Source organism: Pinus tabuliformis, chromosome Q, assembly GCF_031772625.1.
Source record: "Pinus tabuliformis cultivar Carrire ecotype Pingquan chromosome Q, CPIR1, whole genome shotgun sequence".
NCBI lineage: Eukaryota > Viridiplantae > Streptophyta > Pinopsida > Pinales > Pinaceae > Pinus > Pinus tabuliformis.
In genome coordinates, this window is record NC_142296.1 from 654,646,444 (window position 1) to 654,667,430 (window position 20,987).

Below are 20,987 nucleotides of genomic sequence, written 5' to 3' on the forward strand. Positions count from 1 at the left end.
GCTAAGAAACAAGGTATAAAGGGTAAGAAGAAAACTAAAGAAGCAAAAGTGCAAGTGGCATCAACATAGTCTACCAAGGTTAAGGTAAAGGTTGAAGATACAATCCAAGAGGAGTTTGTAATGAGACCTAAGACAAGGTCAAGGGTAAAAAGGAATGAGGAAGAGGCAGCCCCTCAAGTAGTGGTAGAAATTTCTGAAGATAGACAAGGAGACAAGCAAGAAGATAGCAAAGAGGAAGAAGTGAAAGGAGATGAAATAATGCAGCCATAGCAGAAGGAAGATATAGCACAATCTAAACAAGGTGTTATACAATATGAAGAAGAGGACCCCAAGATGGTCAGGATGAAAGAATCCCTTTCAAAATACCAAATGAAGATAGCATTTCTTGAAAAGAAAAATAGAGATTTGAAGCAAATAGGTCAACCAACAGTTGGAAAGATTGAAACACCTCCTAAATCTCTTACCAAAGACAAAGGGAAACATGTCTCATTTGCTGAACAGGCCAAGGAGATTGCAATGGAATCCAGTGGACCCTCAACAAGAGCATCCAAATCAAAACTCGAGTGTGTACAACAGTTGAAAAAGGTGGCTCAAGCACCTGGCAAGCCACATTTGGATCAATGGAAAGAATATCAGAGATGCTTAGAAGAGTTGTCGGAGAGTCAAGAATAGGTCAAGGGGTTCAAGCAAGCAAATAAGAGTTACAAGAGATCTGTGCAACATATTCTTGAGAATTGTGACAAAGAAGTTTGTGAGGCATCCAAGGCCCTTGACAGAGGTAAGCATTTTGTAAAATGGTCCATTCCAGTGAGGAGACAATGTAAAAATATGTATGTCAGGAATTTGGTGTTGGATGCAAAGTTAAGGAGCATGAAGCAAAGATTAGATAAGGCATAGGGATTAGTAAATAAGTATAAAGAAGCATCTAAAGCATCTTCCCCTGAAAGGGTGCCTAAATTGAGATCTAAGCTTATGACTGAACCTAAACCTACTCTATCAACATGATTCGGATTTAAATAGGAACGCAACATATTATAGAAATAACCATAAATACAGAGATGCAACAGAAATAATACTTCATTTCATTAATGTAAAATACTGAAATATGTTTCAAACAGAAATGGAAATAAACCAACTAGGGCGATGGTAGCTTATCTCTGAGAAGAGATGTGGCGGCTACATGCCCCTGAACTGTGTTACTATGAGGCTCGAAGGCCTATTTATTGTTGAAAAATAGTGGAAAACCATAAACATCCAAAAACCTAACCCTAGGAGATGAAACGCCAAACTGTGGGCTCTGTTTGGGTAAATTGGTGCATCAACTTCCCGGGGTCGTAACTTTGGCATACTATCTCTGTTTGACGTGCACAATAGCTCGTTAGAAAGATATATCTAAGGAATACAACTTTAAGAAGAGCAACATTGATCAATGGACTGATGTTGCTCCCAGTTTCCCCAAAAAATGTTGTTTAGGACCTCAAAACGGCTCCAAAAGTTCAGGACCCGAAAAAACTGCTAAAAATAGTAAACTGTGCTACAATTAAGGAAACTGAAAAACTGAAAGAGACAGTTGTGGGGGTCCAAGTGGGATAGGTGGGTGGCCACCAACATCCACCTGGATCACATCACCCATTGAACAAAATGACCCCACTCCTCAAGCCTCAATGACACAAGCCTCCAACAGCAAGACTTCAAGCAAAAGGAAGAGGAGGTAATTAGGCCTCACTTCAAGTTTAAAATTTTGTTTTAATTTCAAAAGTTGTTGATGTTGTTTTATTCAGAACAATAATATGAATTTGGTGTTTTGGAGCGGCATTTAGTAGCACAATGGCATTTTGTTAAGGGTGGAGGGCATTCAACACACAGTTTTGAAAATTCACTACACAATCACTGCGCAACTGTTGCGTAGACCATGCCCACACTCTTGCACGTGTATTGGAAGGAAGCCATTTGTCAGGGTTTAAAGGGGTCGACTTGGAGCAAATGTGGCAACCAATTCAAATCTTCAACAACCATCCACGTGTCAGTTTTGAAAGGAAAAACCTCCCACAGAGTCATTGTCGAGTCGTTGCTCAGTCAACGTCCAGTTGTCCCTGCTTTTTCTATTTGATTTGGTTCATGAAGATATAATCTTAGAAGATATAATTGTTTTTATTTAAACATTTAGTTTTTTATATTTAGATGAAGTCGCCATACTTTGTGTTTTTTGTTTTTCATCAAAAGAGGAAAAAGACTTGAAACAACAAAAGGCTTTCCTCTTTTTAAATTTTGTTTCGATTGGATCAACCATGCAACAAATCTAGACATTTATCATATTATGTTTTAGTGTATTTAAACTAGTTAAGACATATGGATGAGGTTGTTGATGGTTCAACATTGTTTGCATCAATTTTCAGAATTTATGTCAGTAATTGTGATCAATTCATGGATAGAATGCTTATGACTTGAGAATTATCAATTATTGTCTGCAAGGATTCTTATGGTATGATATTTGGAGTTATGTTTATCTATTTCTTAGTTATTCTTTCGTCTCTTCTTGTTTTATGAGTATAATGATCTCGGTTGATTTAGAATTCAGTTACGCTGCTCTAGACAATTGTTTTCATATTTCAATTGCAAATGGAATGTTCTATACTCATGAATGTTATTTCTTTTGTTTAGTTTTCCTTCTTATGTATGAACAACAATGTTATACGCATATGAAGGATTTGTTTCTTCTATTTTTCTCCTATATACTACAGCCTATTAATGTTGTCCAAAGTCATGCTTACTCGTGGCGGATGTTGATTTTACTTGCATAAGTAAAGTGAATAAAAGGTCAATTGATCACATGTTATCACCTTTCCTACCATTTTTACTTCAACCAAACTTTTCAAATTCCCTTTCAGATCTGGTCTTTGTATGCGATATAGTCGAAACCTTTAGTTTCATAAGTTGAGGGAGCCCCCTCAAGTTAAAGAAGACCAGTCTATCAACCAAAAGAGGTCTGTGGTTACCTCTAGGTTCCTCTCCTCAGCCTAAAGGAATTACATAATGCTAACAATATTCAACAAAAAATTTATATGGACATACAATATTGAAAATTCATCCATCTCCCCTCATAATAAATCTACCACATATACTATTAAAATAAAATAAATTCACTAATTATATTTATCTCATTGCCAATCTTATTTGGTTGTTAATCCATACAATAATTTCCTTTCAACACAATTTTTTTTTTAATGAAAAATCATTTAATGAAAAATCTTACCGTATGAGTGCTTGAATTAATTTTTTAACAGTGAGAATGTTTGAATTAATTTTTTAACAGGGGAAATAGACTTAAAACCCCTAAACTTTGATAACTATAACTCGTATTTCTATGAAAAAAAGTACCCAACTTCATCAAAATCATACCAAAATTTTCCATAACTCCCCATCCACCTTTGACCCCATAAAAACAACTGAATAAACCTAGAGGGATCCAGGTGGTGTCAAACTTGAAGCAAGAAACGTTGTGTTTCAAACCTTACATCTCCTACTGCAGGTTCCAACAGCTAATTTAGTATATGCTCGGCCTCGGAACCAACAGGCATGAGCAAACCGGCGATACCGGCACAAGCGCTACGAAATCAGAAGAAAAGGGTATCCAATGTCATCCTCGATGGAACTCAACGCACCAGAAACCAGCAATCCAAAACGGAGACTACGGAAAACTGTCTGGTGAACATGACAAAACTAAGACAGGCGAAGGAAAACTGTCTCAAGTATGTGAAGAGACTAAGCAAGCAGGGAAAACTGAAGGAGGCGCTGAGCATTCTGCGTCTGCAGGATCCTGGAGGCATTAAACCAGACTTCTCTACTTATGCTTCTCTTCTGCAGGTCTGTGTTAAGCAGAAAGCCCTGGCAGAGGGCAGGCTCCTGGAAACCCACATGGCCAACAGGGGATTCACATTTACCCATGATCTCTTTTTGGGTAATACGCTTGTTAGCTTGTATGCTAAGTGTGGTAGCCTCCGGGATGCTCGCAGAGTGTTTGAGCAAATGCCTAGGCGTAATGTGGTTTCATGGACTGTGATGATTGCTGCTTATGCGAAGCAGGGCTGCTCTGATGAGGCATTGGCTCTGTTTCACCAAATGCAGCTAGCAGGAATAGGAGCCAACCAGTTCACCTTTGCCAGTGTGCTCCCTGCGTGTGCCAACTTAGGTGCCCTGGAAGAGGGCAAGCGGATGCACGATGAGATAATTAGGAAGCAGTTTGAGTCTGATGTTTTTGTAGGGAGTGCTCTTGTGGATATGTATGTCAAATGTGGGAGTTTGGAAAAAGCACGCCAAGTGTTTGATAAAATGCCTCAACGAAATGTGGTCTCGTGGACTACTATGGTTGCGGGGTATGCACAGAATGGGCAGGTTGAGGAGGCATTGAAGCTGTTTCAGAAAATGCCGGAAAGAAATGCTGCCTCTTGGAATGCTATGATAGCAGGATATGCGCAGAGAGGGTGTGTTGATGATGCCATGAAGCTGTTTGTAGAAATGCCAAAACGAGATGTGGTTTCATGGACTTCTATGATTGCAGGATGCGCCCAAAATGGGAATGTTGACAAGGCCCTGGAACTCTTTGAACAGATGCCAGAAAAAGATTTGGTCTCATTTAACACGATGGTTGCTGGATATGTGCAGAATGGGTTAGTTGATGAGGCTTTCAAGTTGTTTGAGAAAATTCCTCAACGAGATGTGGTCTCGTGGAATACCATGATTGCAGGTTATGCACAAAATGGCTATTTTGACGAGGCTCTGAAACTCTTTCAACAGATGCAATTGACAAAAGTAAAACCCAATGCAGAAACCTTCCCCAGCGTTCTGCCAGCTTGTGCCAATTTGGCAGTTCTCAAGTCTGGCAAAGATCTCCATCGGTATATAGTTAAAAGCGGATTTGAGTCTGATGTCTTTGTTGGGAGCGCCCTCATAGACATGTATGCAAAATGTAGCAGCATAGCTGATGCAAGTAAAGTGTTTGATGGTATGTCTACAAGAAATGTGGTCTCTTGGAATGCAATGATTGCAGCATATGCTATGCATGGATGCGACAAGCAGGCCCTCAACCTCTTTGAACAAATGCAACGCTCCAACACAAAGCCGAACCAGGTCACATTCGTTGGTGTTCTCTCTGCATGTTGCCACGCAGGCCTTGTCAATGAAGGTCGGCGATACTTCAATTCCATGAGCACAGACTACCACATTACACCTGCAATGGAGCACTATTGCTGTATGGTCGACCTTCTTGGTCGAACTGGGTGCCTGGATGAAGCGCATGACTTTATCAATAAAATGCCAATAGAACCTGACATTGCTGTGTGGCAGTCTTTGTTGGGTGCTTGTAGAGCCTATGCTAATGTGGAGCTAGGAGAGAAAGTGGCAGAACGCCTTTCTAAAGTTGGTGCACCTTTCTAAATTGAACCCAATGATTACCGGATCTTGTGCTGCGTTCAAACATTTACGGTGCAGCTGGTTGGTGAGACGGTATTGAAATAGTATGAAAATTATTGAAACCAAAAAGAGGCCTGGATGCAGCTGGATTGGGATGAATAAGTAGATGTATACTTTTCTTGTGGGAGAAAGGTTATATCTCTCTCAGATAAACTTTATGCAGAGTTGGAAAGATTGTTTGGGATGATGATAGGTGGCAGGGTATGCTTCTCACACGATTTGCACTAATGCTGTGAAGGAGCAGCCGAATTGTTGTCAACACAGTGAGAAGCTGGCATTTGCAATTGGGCTTTTAAACACAACCCCGGGACACCTATCCGGGTCATCATAAACTTCGAGTATGTGGTGATTGCCCCTCGACCATATTGCAGAGCAAATTTTCATTGTCAGGGTGCCAATCCTTTCCAAGATTTCAAAGCTGGACAGTGTTATTGTGGCGATTATTGGAAATAGTAAGTGAACTATGACATCCTCATATGCATCATTTTTCCTTGTTAGATAAAGTTCACCTCGTATAATATCTTGGACATGGTTAAGTGGTGATTAATGTTAGTTCTAACTTCGCTTATCTAAGATGTAATAATGTGGGACATGCATCATTTAGTGTAAGTAAATTGTATGTGGGTATGCACAAATTTGAACCAAGGGGTTAGTTCAGTTGGTTGGTGTCATGTTGTTGAGCATTTGTTTTGTTCCATGTCAGCAGGTGCCCGGTTCAAATCTCCTTGGATTGGGTGCACCAGTCATCTATGAGTTTATTAGAAATGTCATCCATGAACTCAATTGGTTGTAGTCATGTTGTTGAGTATTTTTTTTGTTCCATGTCAGCAGGTGCCTGGTTCAAATCTCCATGGATTGGGTGCACTAGTCATCCATGAGTTTATTAGAGATGTGATCCATGAACTTGGAAAAGCATCCCTTCGGTTTTGCAGTTATGTTTTCCTTGGAAAAGGAATGCTTTGTACGAATTTGGAGTAAATTGTTATCTACTCAATAAAGTGGCAATTGGGAACATTTGCAGTATGAAATGGCCTGAGCTTTGCATACAATACATTGTGCCTCTTTCATGTTTGTGTATGCTCCTGTCCTCGTGAACTGACATGAGAGCCTGAGTTAATGTTTTTGTAGAATTGTGAGGTTAGCTGAGAAAGCAATAGAATATCACAATTAGAGAGAAGCTATGCTGTAAGAGTACTTAGCATGTTGTTTGCTGTGCTTTGTTGCTGATAATGTCGTGAGCATATTGTGACACTATAAACACTCATAATCTGCTGTACACTGAGTTATGTCAAGGCATTCTAAAACAGTAAAAATGTTTGACAGTGTTAGTGAGAAAACATACTGCAAAAGGGTGTTGAAATTATCCACATATTGCTGTTTTACTGTGCTGAAAACCATGTTTGAAAGAGTTAAAAACCACCATTAGAAAGAGTTGAATATTTTGTGAAAAGAAGGTTGCTTATGGACAATAAAGTCTTTGCTGGCACACCATTGAAGTTTTTTTAAATAGTTTAACTTAACCGTTGTGAACTATTTTTTGACATCCTCAAAAAGTTGTGATGTGAGGGCGGTGGTTTTTTATGTGACTGGTCTTGAGAACTGCCTTTGAGACTACTTTTTTTAATGGCTGAAATTCACGTAGCTGAATATTATCATCTGAATATGTTAAATGGGAGCTGCATTGAGGTTGAGACTCTGTCATTAATGGTGGTTAGCAGCATTGAGGGCGCTTATGTTATGGTGCTAAAAGTTATTTAAGTAGCATGCATGTAAATGGAAGCAGTTTAGCAGTGAGTTCAACGTTGAAAATGCTGTTTTATGTAAGCATCGACTCTCTTCTTGCAATGCATGCGGGCAGAGTGTTATAGCTATGATTCTTCCTATGAAAGGTGATTTTTTCATGCAAGAAGCGGTGAATTTTTCCCTGGAAGGCGACTGAGTTCTTGGTTTACTTTCCTGGAAGAGTTTGTAGAAGCTCCTTTGTGGATGTCAGCATGACATGGGGTAGGTGTGACAGTGGAGCATAGACATAGCTTTCTCTCTCTGTATATTTTTAAATATATTAATATTTTTATCTATAAAATATATTAAGTTTATTTTTCCTTAAAACATACTTAAGTCAATCCATTTTGATTAAAGTCACAGCCACTTGCTGAAAGAAGAGAAAAGCTGTGATGCCTGGCTTTATATTTGTTGTGCATTATAAAAATTAACTCAGAAAAAGTCATGTGTTGTGGTGTTCTGTCAACAGAGAGTCATGATCTATTGGTTAGGGTGTTGTTAAAACTGCGAGCTTACAAGCTCAGACATCCTAAAATCATCTTTTGAACTATCTTTTAAAAAAAAGAGTTCAGGTTATATGGGTGACCAAAGGAAATTAAAAGCTTAAAAAGGAGTTAGGTCACATGAACGACCAAAGGGAATTAACATAGGGCTTAATGTCTTAGGAAATGCTTAAAGACAGTCATTTCTTTTGGTAAGATTGTGGTCATACAAATTCCTTTTCAGTGTCATTTTTTTCCTCTATTGGAAAGATCACTGAAAGGACATAAGTTATTAGAAAGTCCTATAACAAATACAAAGGTCCCTTTTGAGTGTTACGTGTCCCATGTTAGGGACACGAGTGTGAGTATGTGTTGTGTGTCCCGTGTTAAGGACATGAGTGTGATTGGGTTAAGGTTGCCTTTGAACTCAATTAGAAATCATGGCAGCCTCTACAAACACTACTTCGAGCACAAGCATAAGCACCCTTTTTAATTTCGGTCCAGTGGTGGTTGATAATATTAAATTTGATGAAAATAATTGTGCAATTTGGAAATATAGGATGAAAATCATCCTTGCCCTGATGAATCGGAGTATTGTGATTAACATTGAACAAGAGACAAACAATTGTAATAATAAGCCAATGTATGTGCTAGAGATAATAAATCACTTACATTGACATGCTAATGGCTGATTCTACTATATCTCCCATACAAAAAGCGCACATCAATTCATAATGTGCAATTTTTTTTAACCATAAGTGATTGTTGTCTTAATGTTCTTTCATTAATTAACTAAAATTAAATTTCTCAACATAGCATCAGTTATATAATAGCAAAAAAAATAAACAGTAAAAACAAAAATAAATTGCAAACATACACAAAAGTTTCTCCTTCAAATCAATTATTCATTATTTGATTAAAGCTTACAAGATAATCTTTGTAGTCTGCTTGAACCAACTGTTGTACATCAATAAAATCACCTCAAACAGCAGCATATTGTTTGCGTAGAAGGGGATACAACTACAACAAAATGGAAGCGTAGATGAGGAGAGGGCACCAATGGAGAGCACCAGTGACCGACGACCGACGAATCAGATTTTTGTGGCATCTAGCCAATCATACAGTTTTTGAAGACACCACAAGATTTTTTCCGAGAATGGACGGGTGCATGAAGGATACATGCCTTTATCGGCAGGCGGACGCTTGTTTGTATACCTGAACGTGTCTTATCCACAATCGCCATCACTATTTTCTTTACTCTGACCATGCGATTGTTCTTGGTTTTGGCTCATTCAATCTCTCGCCAGCTTCTCTTAACAGGAAAAATGTTGACCTCTTGTTGTTTCCTTTTCCACAGCTTCTGACTGAGCGTCCCAGCTCCATTAGTGCTAACTCTACCCTTTATTCTCTGTTCCTGTGAGTTCCATCTCTTGCCAGCTTTATATCTGAACATTTTCTGTTTTTATGTGGCTCCCTCCTCTTCGTTTCAGACCTTCCTTCAATTTCCCAGTCTTTTCCTCTTTCACCCTTTGTTTTGAGGATTTTTACCATTATTTCTGCATTTGAGATTATATTTGCTCGAGGAGAAGTTTCTCGCCATTTGGATTCGTGGTGCACAGGCTTCGTGGTGTTCCGGCCTCGCTGTGCTCTCTGCCTGGAAAATGCTCGTTTTAACAGGTCAGTTAATCTCTCATCAATGGACAGTGTTTCTTTTTCGGGGAACTTGGAAAATTTAAAGTTAAAGTGTGATATGGAATGTGTCTTGTGTTATAGCCATTTCAAAGATGAAAATCTCAGTTTTTTCTGTTCAAAAGTTGGAACTGTTGGTATGTGTCTTTGGGATGTAGTCTGAATTTTAGCTTCTAGAAAGTCTAAATTCTGGAAGAAGGTCCTCTGTAGCTTGACTTCCCTCAATACCATATGTTGGGATCTGTTAATTCTGTGTGGTCGTGGATATCCTCTGTCAATTTGAATAATTTCTTTGTTATATTGAAGCCATGTTCAGATTTTCGCTTCAGGATAGGCTCTTGGTGGTGTGTGTTTAAGTTTTACTGCGGTTGTATAGTATGGCCGTATGTTTCATCCTAAAACATCTCCAAAGGCCATTTTAATTTTCAGTTACTTTCTGATATTGGGAAAGAGAGGGTATCAAGGTTTCTCGGGCCAAGTTATCAGCTTCCGTCTTCCTCTGAAAATCTGGGAAATTTTTTGAATGAGACCTACAGCCTCCTGTGAAACTTGCAGTTTCCTGGTTTTTCTGGAACAGATTCTCCTATCACCAGAATCGGAACCTTTTCCGGTTCTCGTTTTTCCATTTCTCCGGTTCTAGTACTGCAGAGCTTTGAATTTCAAAGCTTTTGGGATACAGGAAAGGGTTCTTGAAGGTACCATATCGGATCTAGGGGGATATTAGAAACCTCCATTCTCTAGATCTCCCTTTACTATTGTCCTAAGCTGACTCATGTAAACGTCACCCCCTCATAAATCCAGAAGACTAGTGGGCTTCTTCAGATTCTGGTCCCCGCTTTGGAAGGGGTGCTGTCTATTCCCGAGGCTCCCTTCTGTCAGTGCTTATGTCAAGAATGATCTACTTTCCTCTTCTGAGTCATATGTGCTCTGGGTAATATATTCGGAATTGGTTTGATCAATAGTTATTGCATGATTTAGTGCCCGACCCGGAAAATCCTTTTTTATGATTGATCAGTACACAGGGGGCGGTCTTTGATGGAACTAGTGTCAGACGCATCGGCCACGGAGGCCATGATCTGTGCAACTGTTCAGGCTGAAACATGTAAGGGTTCCGCTAAGCTGGCAAATCACTGGCAATCCACGCTGGCTGACGTGACTGTTCATCCCTTGTTGCATTTTGAAGACCTGGACGGTGAATGTCGTAAAAAAACTCAAATATCGTGGGAAGGAAACCGAAATGAACCCCATCAGAGAGTATATACAGAATCTGAGCTACCAAACTATTACAACAAGAATGTAAAACCTGTAAAAACTATCCCTCCTCCGACGGCGATTAAGCTAGATAGTATTTATCTATCCGCCCGCATCGAAAGTGTACAGGAACTCGCCCTAGTTGGCCGATGGCACTTTCCAGAGATGGATGATGCCAGGATGTGAAAATGGCTAGAGCTTCAATGGAAACCTTTGATTGGCTACATCCTCATTATAGCTAAACTGATGAAGGAATGGTATTGTTTCCATTTTCTGAGTGTTAGTGATCTGGAAGCCATTCGGACTCGACCATGGGTGCACGGAAGGAGCTTCCTGGTGTTACGCAAATGGTACATAGGCTATAATCCGTTGAAGAATACTCCCACAAATAATTTAATTTGGGTCAAACTCCCCGGCCTTCCCCTGGAGCTGTGGTCGAAGGAATCTTTAACTCAAATAGGGAATGCCATAGGAAGATGTGTAGATGTAGATCCAAGATGTCTGGGGGAAGAAGGTAAACGAGTAGCGTGGATTCTCATAGAGAAAGCCTATAAGGGAGGTTTCCTGGACCACCTCAAAATATCCTTGAGGGATTTAAAGATAATCAAAGACTGGACTTCTAGGGAGTCCCCTTCAGGTGTTTAGTATGCCACAAGACAGGGCACCTTATAAAAAACTGTCCTCGACGAGTTGTTTTAAAGAACCGAATATATTAGGGTAAATATCAGTCAACAAAAAATAAACAGAGGATAAAGTCTCCTTACTCTGCACTGGCAAAGGCATCCTCTACTATTAGCTCATCTCCATCAGAATCTGGCAAACTGCAGGGGGGATTTAATCCTGAAGATGATTATCAAAAGCTCTCTACCCCCGGTTAGAAATCAAATCCACAATACAAATTTTTTCCATCAACACATCACCAAAGTCAAAGCGCCCTGCCTGAAAGCTCGAGAAGATCTATCACCCCATCTGATAAAAGGTTTTCCAATCTTTTTAGCTCACCCCCTCTGGAACCTTATGCTGATAAAGAATCCCCAATCCCTCTTCCGACTCCCCAGCCTATCAAAAACTTTAAAGTTGACTCAAATATCACTTTTATCTCATCTTCCTCTCCATCACCAAAAAGGGGATTGACTCTTTCTCAGAAAGGTAAAGAACCTATGGTTTCAGCCACCCCTCTAAATTCCCCCGTGTCTTCCCCATCAAATTTGATTGGTAGCGACCTGGACTACCTCCTTAGCAAGAAATCCCTTGAACTCAGGCCCCTAACCATTCATAAACTGGGAAAGCCATCCTCCCCTCAAATAAGCCCAAATTCTGCAAAAAATATTATGGTGAGAAGAAAAAATAATAGGGGCAGCAGGCATTTTAGAGGAAGGATCAATGGCGCAGGCAGAGGAGTTCGAAATCTGTCCTTAGTAGATGTACCTATCATTGATATGTCAGAAGAAGGGCCTCTTAGAGCAAATGTGGCCGAAAAGCCTTCCAAATGACCTTCATAATATCCATGAACATATGGGGCCTGGGGGCTGATAAAAAAATTTTAGCCCTAAAGAATCTTTTCATATCAAAACAACCCAAAATAATCTTAATCCAAGAAACCATGCATGGCACTCCTGTATCTATTTCTTATTTCAGGAAAATGTTCCCCTCTTGGCACATGGCTGCTTCGGAGGCAAATGGTCTCTCAGGGGGCCTGGCAGTTTTATGGGACCCTGATTGGATCAGAGCAAAAGCATACAAATGTTTTGCGGGAATTCTTATATCGGCTTCTCTCAGAGGAAAAGCTTGTCCCATTAATATTTTAAACATCTATGCTCCTTACAAAAATAGGTTAACATTCTGGGAGAAATTATTTGCATCAGAGATTTTTGATATTGAGTATTTGATGATTGCAGGAGATCTAAATGTCACCTTAAGCTCTGATGAGACATGGGGGTTCAGTTGAAAAAAGATCCTCTTGCTGACCACATTAGATATGAGTTGCTTCACAGGAATCTTGTTGACATTTGCCCACCTAAAATGCTGCCAACATGGGACAATGGAAGGACTGAAGGAGCATATATAGCAAAAAGACTTGATCGTTTTATTATACATGCAAGTATAATTGATAGAATGGGCATGCCTTTTTCATCAATTGGTAATGACTTTATATCAGACCATAGGCCGATATTCCTAGGATGGAGAGAAAAGGGTTTCAGGAAAGGGTATCCGTTCAAATTTAATAGGCTATGTTTGGAAGAAACAGAATTCAATGAAGCCATAAGAAGAACATGGAAGGAATTATCATCAAAAGATAAGATGCCTCCTTTCTTAACTTTTAGAGATAAACTGTCTTCCATTAAAAAGCTTGTAAAAGATTGGCAGTATAAGAAAAGACAACAAAACAGAACAGCCCTTCAAGATATTCAGATGGAATTGGACAGCATATCTGGAGATCTAGCTGTTCACCTTCTCCCTTTCAACATGAGATGTCGTATATGGAGTTGCAAAGGAAAAACCATAAAATCCTGGAATAGGAAGAAGCATCATGGAGATTAGAGAGCAAGGCTATTTGGCTGAAGGAAGGAGACAGAAATTCAAAAAAATTTCACAGGTTTGCAAGCTCAAGAAGAGAAAAAAACTCTATATGAAAAATAAAGGACGGAAAGGGAGATTTTCTGTACTCTCAACAAGACATCTCAAATGAAGCTATGAGATATTTTGGAAATCAATACAAGAGATCTGATGAATGCAGGATACAGGACATTCTGTGGGGTATCGACCTATTTCCTCAAATGTTTAACAATGAACAAAATGAATGTCTCTTTCAGCCAATAACTAAGGAAGAATTGCTAGGAACCATGAAATCCTTTAAAAAGGATAAGTGTCCTGGCCCAGACGACTGGACGATTGAATTCTTCATTCATTTCTTTGACCTCATCAAACAAGATCTGCTAAGGATGGTTGAGGGCTCTAGAATATCAGGCAGCATTCACCAGTTGACCTCTTCCACTCATATAGCCCTCATCCCCAAGAAAAGGGAGGCAGAATCCTTCCAAGATTTCAGGCCAATATCTCTCTGTAATATTTCATACAAAATCATTTCAAAAATTATTGCTGAAAGGATTAAAGAAACTTTAGCAAAGCATTTATCAATGGATCAGCATGCTTTTTTGAAAGGAAGAAACATCTTGGACGTTGTTGCCAACACACAAGAGAGTCTGTTCTCCATGCACTCAAAAAAAAGTGAAGAAGTCATTTTCAAAATTGATCTCCGAAAGGCTTATGATTGCCTAGATTGGGGCTTCATCAGATGCCTCCTAGCAAAGATTGGATTGAGAGCTAACATGATAAACTGGGTCATGGCCTGTGTTGAGAAGGTGAACTATGCCATCATCATAAATGGGATTCCATCTCCCTTTTTTCTAGCTGCCAGAGGACTACGCCAAGGATGCCCGTTATCTCCCCTATTGTTTATATTGGCAATGAACTCTTTAAGCCTGCACATCAATAAGGCAGTTAGTGAAAACAGGTGTCGCCCATTGCGGATTTGCAGGAACAATTATATCTCGCATAATTTATTTGTTGATGATATACTTATCTTTGGTATGCTCTGCAGGCTCACTTGGTTATGCATATATGACATCCTAAAAAAGTTTCAAATGGCCACAGGATTACAAATAAATGAATCCAAATCAGTTCTCTTTCATAATGATGGTAATTTGGAATTAATAGAATGGATATCTTCTCTATTCGGAATAGAGGCACGGTCCATCAATCAGGGAATGAAATATTTAGGATTCCAGTTAAAAGCAAAAGGATACTCAAAATCGGACTGGCTATGGATAATAGAAAGATACTACAAAAAGATATCTCTGTGGGAATTCAAATGCCTTTCAATGGCAGGAAGAGCCATTCTAGCCCAATCAGTTTTAAATCAACTTGCGGTTTATTGGGCGCATCTCTTTTTTCTTCCAGCAAGCATTATTCAGAAGATGAATAAGATAACTGCTAATTTTATATGGGGTGGCCAGGCTGAGAAAAGAAAATATCATCTGTCTAAATTATCTGACATCTCTCTGCCGAAAAATCTTGGGGGATGGGGCCTTCTGGACCTGCGGAGTTTTGGAAAGGCTCTTCTATGTAAATCTCTATGGAGAGGGATTTTCGGAAAGGGGCCCTGTAGCAATACAATTAAAAAGAAGTATATGGGCAGTAAGGATATCTCATACTGGTTCAGGAAAGGAAGGATTGGATCCATTTATGGATCAACGATATGGCTTAGTTTTCGTAAGATAGAAGATTATTTCTTAAAGAACTTGGTATGGAACTTCCAGTCTGGCAACAAAATTCTCATAGAAGTAGATCCATTCTTAAGCGGTTAGGAGGAAATTTTTTTGCCTAGGACACTCCTTAATTTCTTCCACAGAAAAGGTTTTTTTACTTGGGACAAACTTATTGCTGAATGGCATGGCCCTATCCCAACTTGGAAAGAAGTTGGCAATATGGGGATGTCTGATAATATAGCTGGACAGTGGCAGTGTTTAAAACATTGTTTGAGGAACTGTGGAATATATTGTTCCCTAGAAACCGATGTCCTTACATGGAAAATTGCAAATGGTCCATCCCAGGTACGTGTAAAGGATATTTACCAGAATCTGTTAGTCTCAAGAAATACCATCTCCAGCCCTGTTTTCCCATCAATTCTTTGGAAATCTGGTTGTCTTCCCAAAGCTATTTATTTCTTGTGGCTGGTATTCCACAATAAGAATTTATCCTGGGAAAATTTTAAAAAGAGGAACTCGCAGGGGCCGGGTCTCTGTTCAATATGCAAGTCTGAGGAGGAAACAAATTGCCACATGTTCTTATCCTGTCAGAAAACAGAGCAATTATGGCAAGCTTTGGAAAATCTATATGGTTTCCCTCATTTTTCTCAATCATCCATAAAAGAGGCATTCTTTTGGTGGAGCGGGCAAAAGGAATCCTGGAGGCCTATTTTTATTATTGCCCTTTGGTGCATATGGCGATGGAGGAACAACAAAATCTTCAAGGAAAGTAAGGAGCCATTCATGGGAACTCTCCAAAGTATATCGTCTCTTTTTGAATCCTTACCTGAAAAGCCTCTCAAGGAAAAAAGATTAAATCCCCACATGAATGTTCATGATCATAACATGCTCCCGAGAGCGTTCTTTGACGGAGCTGCTCAAAACAATTCTTGTGGTTGTGGAATCCACCATCATGGATGCAAATACTCAATATCTTATTTCATGGAATGGGGGTAAAGGATCCAATTGCAAAGCGGAGGTGATGGCTCTCGCGGGCCTTCTTTCTTTCTGCATTTTCTTTAACATACAGTCCGTATCAATATTCGGGGATTCCAAAGTCATGATGGATTATGTTTTGGGAAAAATCCATATCAGCAATCCTCACCTTGCAGGTTGGATGAATAGAATAGTGTTTCTATGGAGGAGGATGGAAGGATGTTCCATACAGCGCATTTACAGAGTACAGAACAAGACAACAGATATTTTATCAAAGGAAGGACTCTTATCGGATACAGGTAGCTGGAACATGAAGGTAATTTCTGAGGAGGAAATTTTTTCTATCAATGAATTTTCTCTACCTGGTCCGTAATGCCAAATCTTGTGGTTTCCAGGTATGCTATGTCATTTTCTGTCTTTTTTTATTTCCCTCTGACTTATGTATAGTCGAATGTATTTTGGAATTTTTTGAACAGTACTGTTACTCCACAGAGGATCCTTGCTCTCCAAATTTTGTATCCACAAAATTTCTTTATGTGATCTCTATTACAGCTAAAAAGACTGTTTATCAGGATGAACACTAGAACTTTCTGTTTGGGACTAGTCTCCCTCCTACTTTCAGAGTCTTCTGCTACGGATTGTCCATGCATCCGTTTTCTGCCCATTTGAAGGCTATATCTGGCAATGTATTATCTGCGCATTATATAGCTTATATAATATAATTATGCTTTTTCGTTTCTTGAAAAAAAAACAATATGGCCTACTCTATTTTGTCGGTTTTTGGACAACAAATTGTTCTTTCTCCTCTCTCGACACTAAAACATACTTTAGTGATCCACAAAAGACAGTTTATGGCATGTGCATAAAGAAAATACAACTATAGTTGTGGTAAGTCCTGCACAGCTTGTTGATATCTTAAGCAATCTAGTCTTCTTCTTCTTGAATGCACTCTTCCCTCTTGCATCTCTCTTGCTCTATTCTCATATGCATTAGTCATTTTTATGCTTTGAGTGAAATAACTAATCTTCTTTATCCTAGCTGCCACATATCTCAATCTTGAGATATGCAGCTAAGATTAAATTTTAATCCAAGTCACTAGTGCTGTAGAACTTCTAGAACATTTCATTTAGATGCCTAAGATTAAGTTAACTTCAAAACATTAGACATTTGCTTTTTAAATTTTATTTTTCAAGTGAAATTATAAGATGGAATTAGTGACACACATTTCCAAGGTGGTCACCGATTAAATGTCTTGAACCACTTCCTACATTTCACACTGAAATTTATGCAAGAAGTTCCTACTTAGGCTACATTTCTCAACACTCCTTAGTAAGGAAGAAATCTTGCACCTATCTAAGTCTGACTTTGAATGCTTCAATATTTGTTTTCGCCAAGGGCATGCTTAGAATATTAATGACCTTTTTTTTTTAGGAAAATCTGGGTAGATCAACCTGAAGGGATCACATCCCACCAACCAAACTAGTACAACCTAACCTTGAGGGTGTTGAGGAGAATTGAACCTGTGACCTCCCAATGGCGAGGTACTTTAGCAATTGAGCTAAGCTCGGGGCTATTTATGACCATCTGATATATGAGAATATGTTAGAGTTTCATTGCTTCCTTCTAAACCCTGTGTTGTATGAAGTGATATCTAATCTATATATGCTTGGACATATCCTAAAACATTGGATTCTTAGAGAGTTTGATACAACTATGCTTATCACAATAAATGATTGTGGGATCCAACTCTTAATCAAACAATCCTACAAGCAATTTGCAAAGTGAGGTGGCCTTACAACTAGTAGTATTGGTTGCCATGTATTTTGCCTCTAGTAAGCTAAGTGCCACAAAAGTATGCTTCCTACTAGACTAAGATATCTCTTATGAACCCATTGGCTAAAGTAGCACCCTGAGGTGTTCTTGACTGTTGCGTTGTCTTCAAAATCTAACTCTGAATATCCCTATGACTCCACCTCGCCATTTTATGATTGTTGCACCTTAAAAATGATAAGAACCCAATAATTATAGTCTTCTTCAAGGAGGAACTTCATTTTACAATGAATACAATGTACAAGACAAAATTTGATAATTTTAAGTGTTGGAGAATGTAGTATGGCAGCCATTAATTCAAATTCTCGTTAACCTTAATAATTGCTTGTGAACTTTAGTTATCTTCTTGTGTTTCTTTATTAGATCTTTTCATCAAACAATTATCAAGAGCAAAAGCAATAAAGACAATGAACACAAGTATTAGGCTCCAAGCCAAGGAAAAACCCCTCCAAGGGGAAAACCCATAAAGAATCTCCTCTTTGCTTCAAATGAGATAACCAAGACCCAAAACCCTAGACAAAATCCTCCTCCAAGCACCCAGTCAACCCTCCAAGAAGCCCTTTCAATTAGGTCAAGGATCAACCAAGACAATAAGAGTCAATCTTACTTCAATCAACGTCCAGTTTCAACTTCTCCCCCCAGCTTCGACCTGCAACTTCGTGTTGAGAAATCTAGGGCATCAAGTATTTAGGTGATTTCTCTTCAATTAGTAACTGCTTGTGAGTGTCTTTTTACACTTTTAGATTATGATCTTCTTTTACTTAAGTTATTAGTGTTCTTCTTCATCAAACAACTACCAATGCATGAACATAAATAGACAAGAGACATAGAATGTAGGCTATCAACCAGGGCCAAAACCTATCACTTTTTGAGAGGAAAACCCGCACAAATTTTTCTTATAGAGATTCCAATTGACGAATACCAAGACCAAGACCAAGACCCTTGACCTATTTTCCACTCTAAGACCAAAACACAAGTTATCTTGACAGTCACCATTCTTGGCTCCTCTTCCACTTCGACCTTCGTAGCATCGAGACATTGTACCGAGATCTTATCACTATCTTTACATTGAGATCTCCTTTACTTTGAGACCTCCTCGTTGTCATACTATAGAGACCTTACTTATATGATGGCACTAAGACTTCTTCCTGAGCTAGCACCGAGACCTTTGAGACAACACTGATATCTTTCCTTTAAGATGGCACCGAGACCTATCCGAGTTCCCTTTCCGAAATGCTTGTCACTGTAACCTTGATCCGAATTACAAAGGTAATCCTTGACTCTTCACCAAACTGAAGTCTCCTAACCGAACTGTGTTTCTCTTCTTCTCTGAAATGGTCATCCGAATCTCAGAACTAATCCGAACTTCTGTGTATGTGATTAGCCCAAAAGAAAGGTCCTTGTTGTCCCTTCATCACTTCTCCGAGTTCCATCTGAACTTGTCTTTGTACTAGAGATCTGAACTTATCTCTGTCTTATCCACCCAAAATCTCAGAGAGAGATGTCCGAAATTCTGTCCCTGTGGAATAGGCTGAGGTCCCTATATATAGTAGTATGTCTGTGATAATAAGCCGACATGAATTATGAATCATTGTGTCTTCATTTAGGTGAGTCGGCATTAGCTTTTACTTCATCTTGAGGCTGACATGAAGAGAAGAACCTGTGATTGTCTTTTGAGGGCTTCTAGACAATTCTATAGACTCATATACGTTTGTAATATCCCCAAGAAGGGCTCTTCATACATGACATTGACTCTTTTGACTTCAATGACAAATCCTAAAGGCTCTCAATGGTGTTGGAATTTCTAAGTCTAACTGTTAGAAATCCTTCATGTACTTTCTGATTTATTTCTTCCTACTTGTTTTGTTAATTAACAAGTTATTTACCATGTAAATACTGAAAATAAATACAAGTACAGTGTCATCACATACAGATCATCAATTGAAGGAAAAACAAGCACACAAGTGACACCGTTATTTTTGGACTAATGTCCCTGGAAAAACCCAATGCGGGAAAACCGGTGCAACTATTTAAGGGTTTTATTATTAAGCAGTTTCAGAATACAATCTGGGTGCCAAAAATGGCTCACCCAACAGAGAATGCCCTCGGCAGTGGTACCTCTTAGTCGGAGACAGATATCAACCCCAATCTACCCCACGAAATCTCCCAGCGTCAACCTCTAGGGTCAGCGTCAGCCTCTCTGGCCTAGCGTCTGCCTAGTGTCAGCCTCTCTGGCCCAGCGTCAGCCTCTCGGGGCTCTGCGTCAGCCTCTCCGTCTCCCACGCTGGCCCTCCTTAGGCTCTGCGCAACTCCTGGCTGCCTCTGTGTGGCCTCTAGCTGCTTCTGCGTGGCCTCTAGTTGGCTCTGCGTCAACCCTCTCCCGGCTTCTGCGCTGATGCTCCCGATACTATCTCTGCCTCTCTGCTACTGCATTCACTGCCCCTCAGCTGCAACTTTGATCACTCTTTCGATTTCCTCAACAAGCCCTGCCCCAAAAAATCGAATTCTTGATCAACTCGGTGTGTTCTCCAAGTGACCCTCAAGCCTCCTCTTATAATTTTCTCGTTGATAATTCAACGACCGAGATTAAGTCCCTAATCAACAGCTAAGATTAGATTTGGCTTGATCCATGACTTTTGGACCATTCTAACTCAGTTTTATATTAATTCACATTATATTTTATTTTCCCTAAGTTTATACTTAGGGACTTCATTAAAAATATTAATTATTTTAATATCTCCCAAACTGGTTAGATTCTGCCCAAACCATTTCTAGGTATTAGAGATCTTATGTGCTTTAGCCTCTCCAATTTTCGTGGCTAGAGCACATCCGATGCTACCCAAAATCAACACTCCCTTTTAGCAAGGACTGTGCTCTAGTAATACTCTTCACTGAGCATCACCCTAATCATCCGACATTGGTCCCTGTGCTGATGCTAGGCCTGCTGCCCAACATCCTGTGCACTGCTGCATCATGTACTACTACCCATGGCCTTGCCATTGCTACATTTGTACGACAACTCCCTTTGCATCTGTGTTGCTGCCCATGGCCCTACCAATGCCACTGCTGCATCTGCACTGCAACCCCTTTCATCACGCTGCCCATAGCACTGTCACTGCTAACTGCTGCACTGCAACTCAATTACTAAGAAGTAAGTAACTAATCTCCCAACTCTGACATCTCCGTCAGGCTAGAAACACTCCCGATGCTGAAGCTCCCTCTCTCACTGACAAGTGCTCCC

At 39.6% G+C, this 20,987-nt stretch overlaps 1 protein-coding gene across 3 annotated transcripts; it reads left to right on the forward strand.

Moving 5' to 3' along the window:
* Positions 1-3,371: 3,371 nt before the first annotated feature.
* On the forward strand, positions 3,372-6,483 carry LOC149221210 (pentatricopeptide repeat-containing protein At2g13600-like). 3 transcript variants are annotated; one of them, XM_089385039.1, is made up of 2 exons: positions 3,372-5,921; positions 6,176-6,483. In XM_089385039.1, exon 1 carries the CDS (start codon positions 3,577-3,579, stop codon positions 5,431-5,433), a length of 1,857 nt encoding a protein of 618 aa, XP_089241165.1. In that variant the 5' UTR covers positions 3,372-3,576; the 3' UTR covers positions 5,434-5,921; positions 6,176-6,483. The 3 variants fall into 3 exon arrangements, with proteins under 3 accessions (XP_089241165.1, XP_089241167.1, XP_089241166.1); XM_089385041.1 differs by having other exon boundaries at positions 6,298-6,483; XM_089385040.1 differs by having other exon boundaries at positions 6,301-6,483.
* Positions 6,484-20,987: the final 14,504 nt, after the last annotated feature.

Excerpts from the sequence above, each read along its gene's own strand:
- LOC149221210 (XM_089385039.1), top strand. The coding sequence starts at position 3,577 with ATGAGCAAACCGGCGATACCGGCACAAGCGCTACGAAATCAGAAGAAA.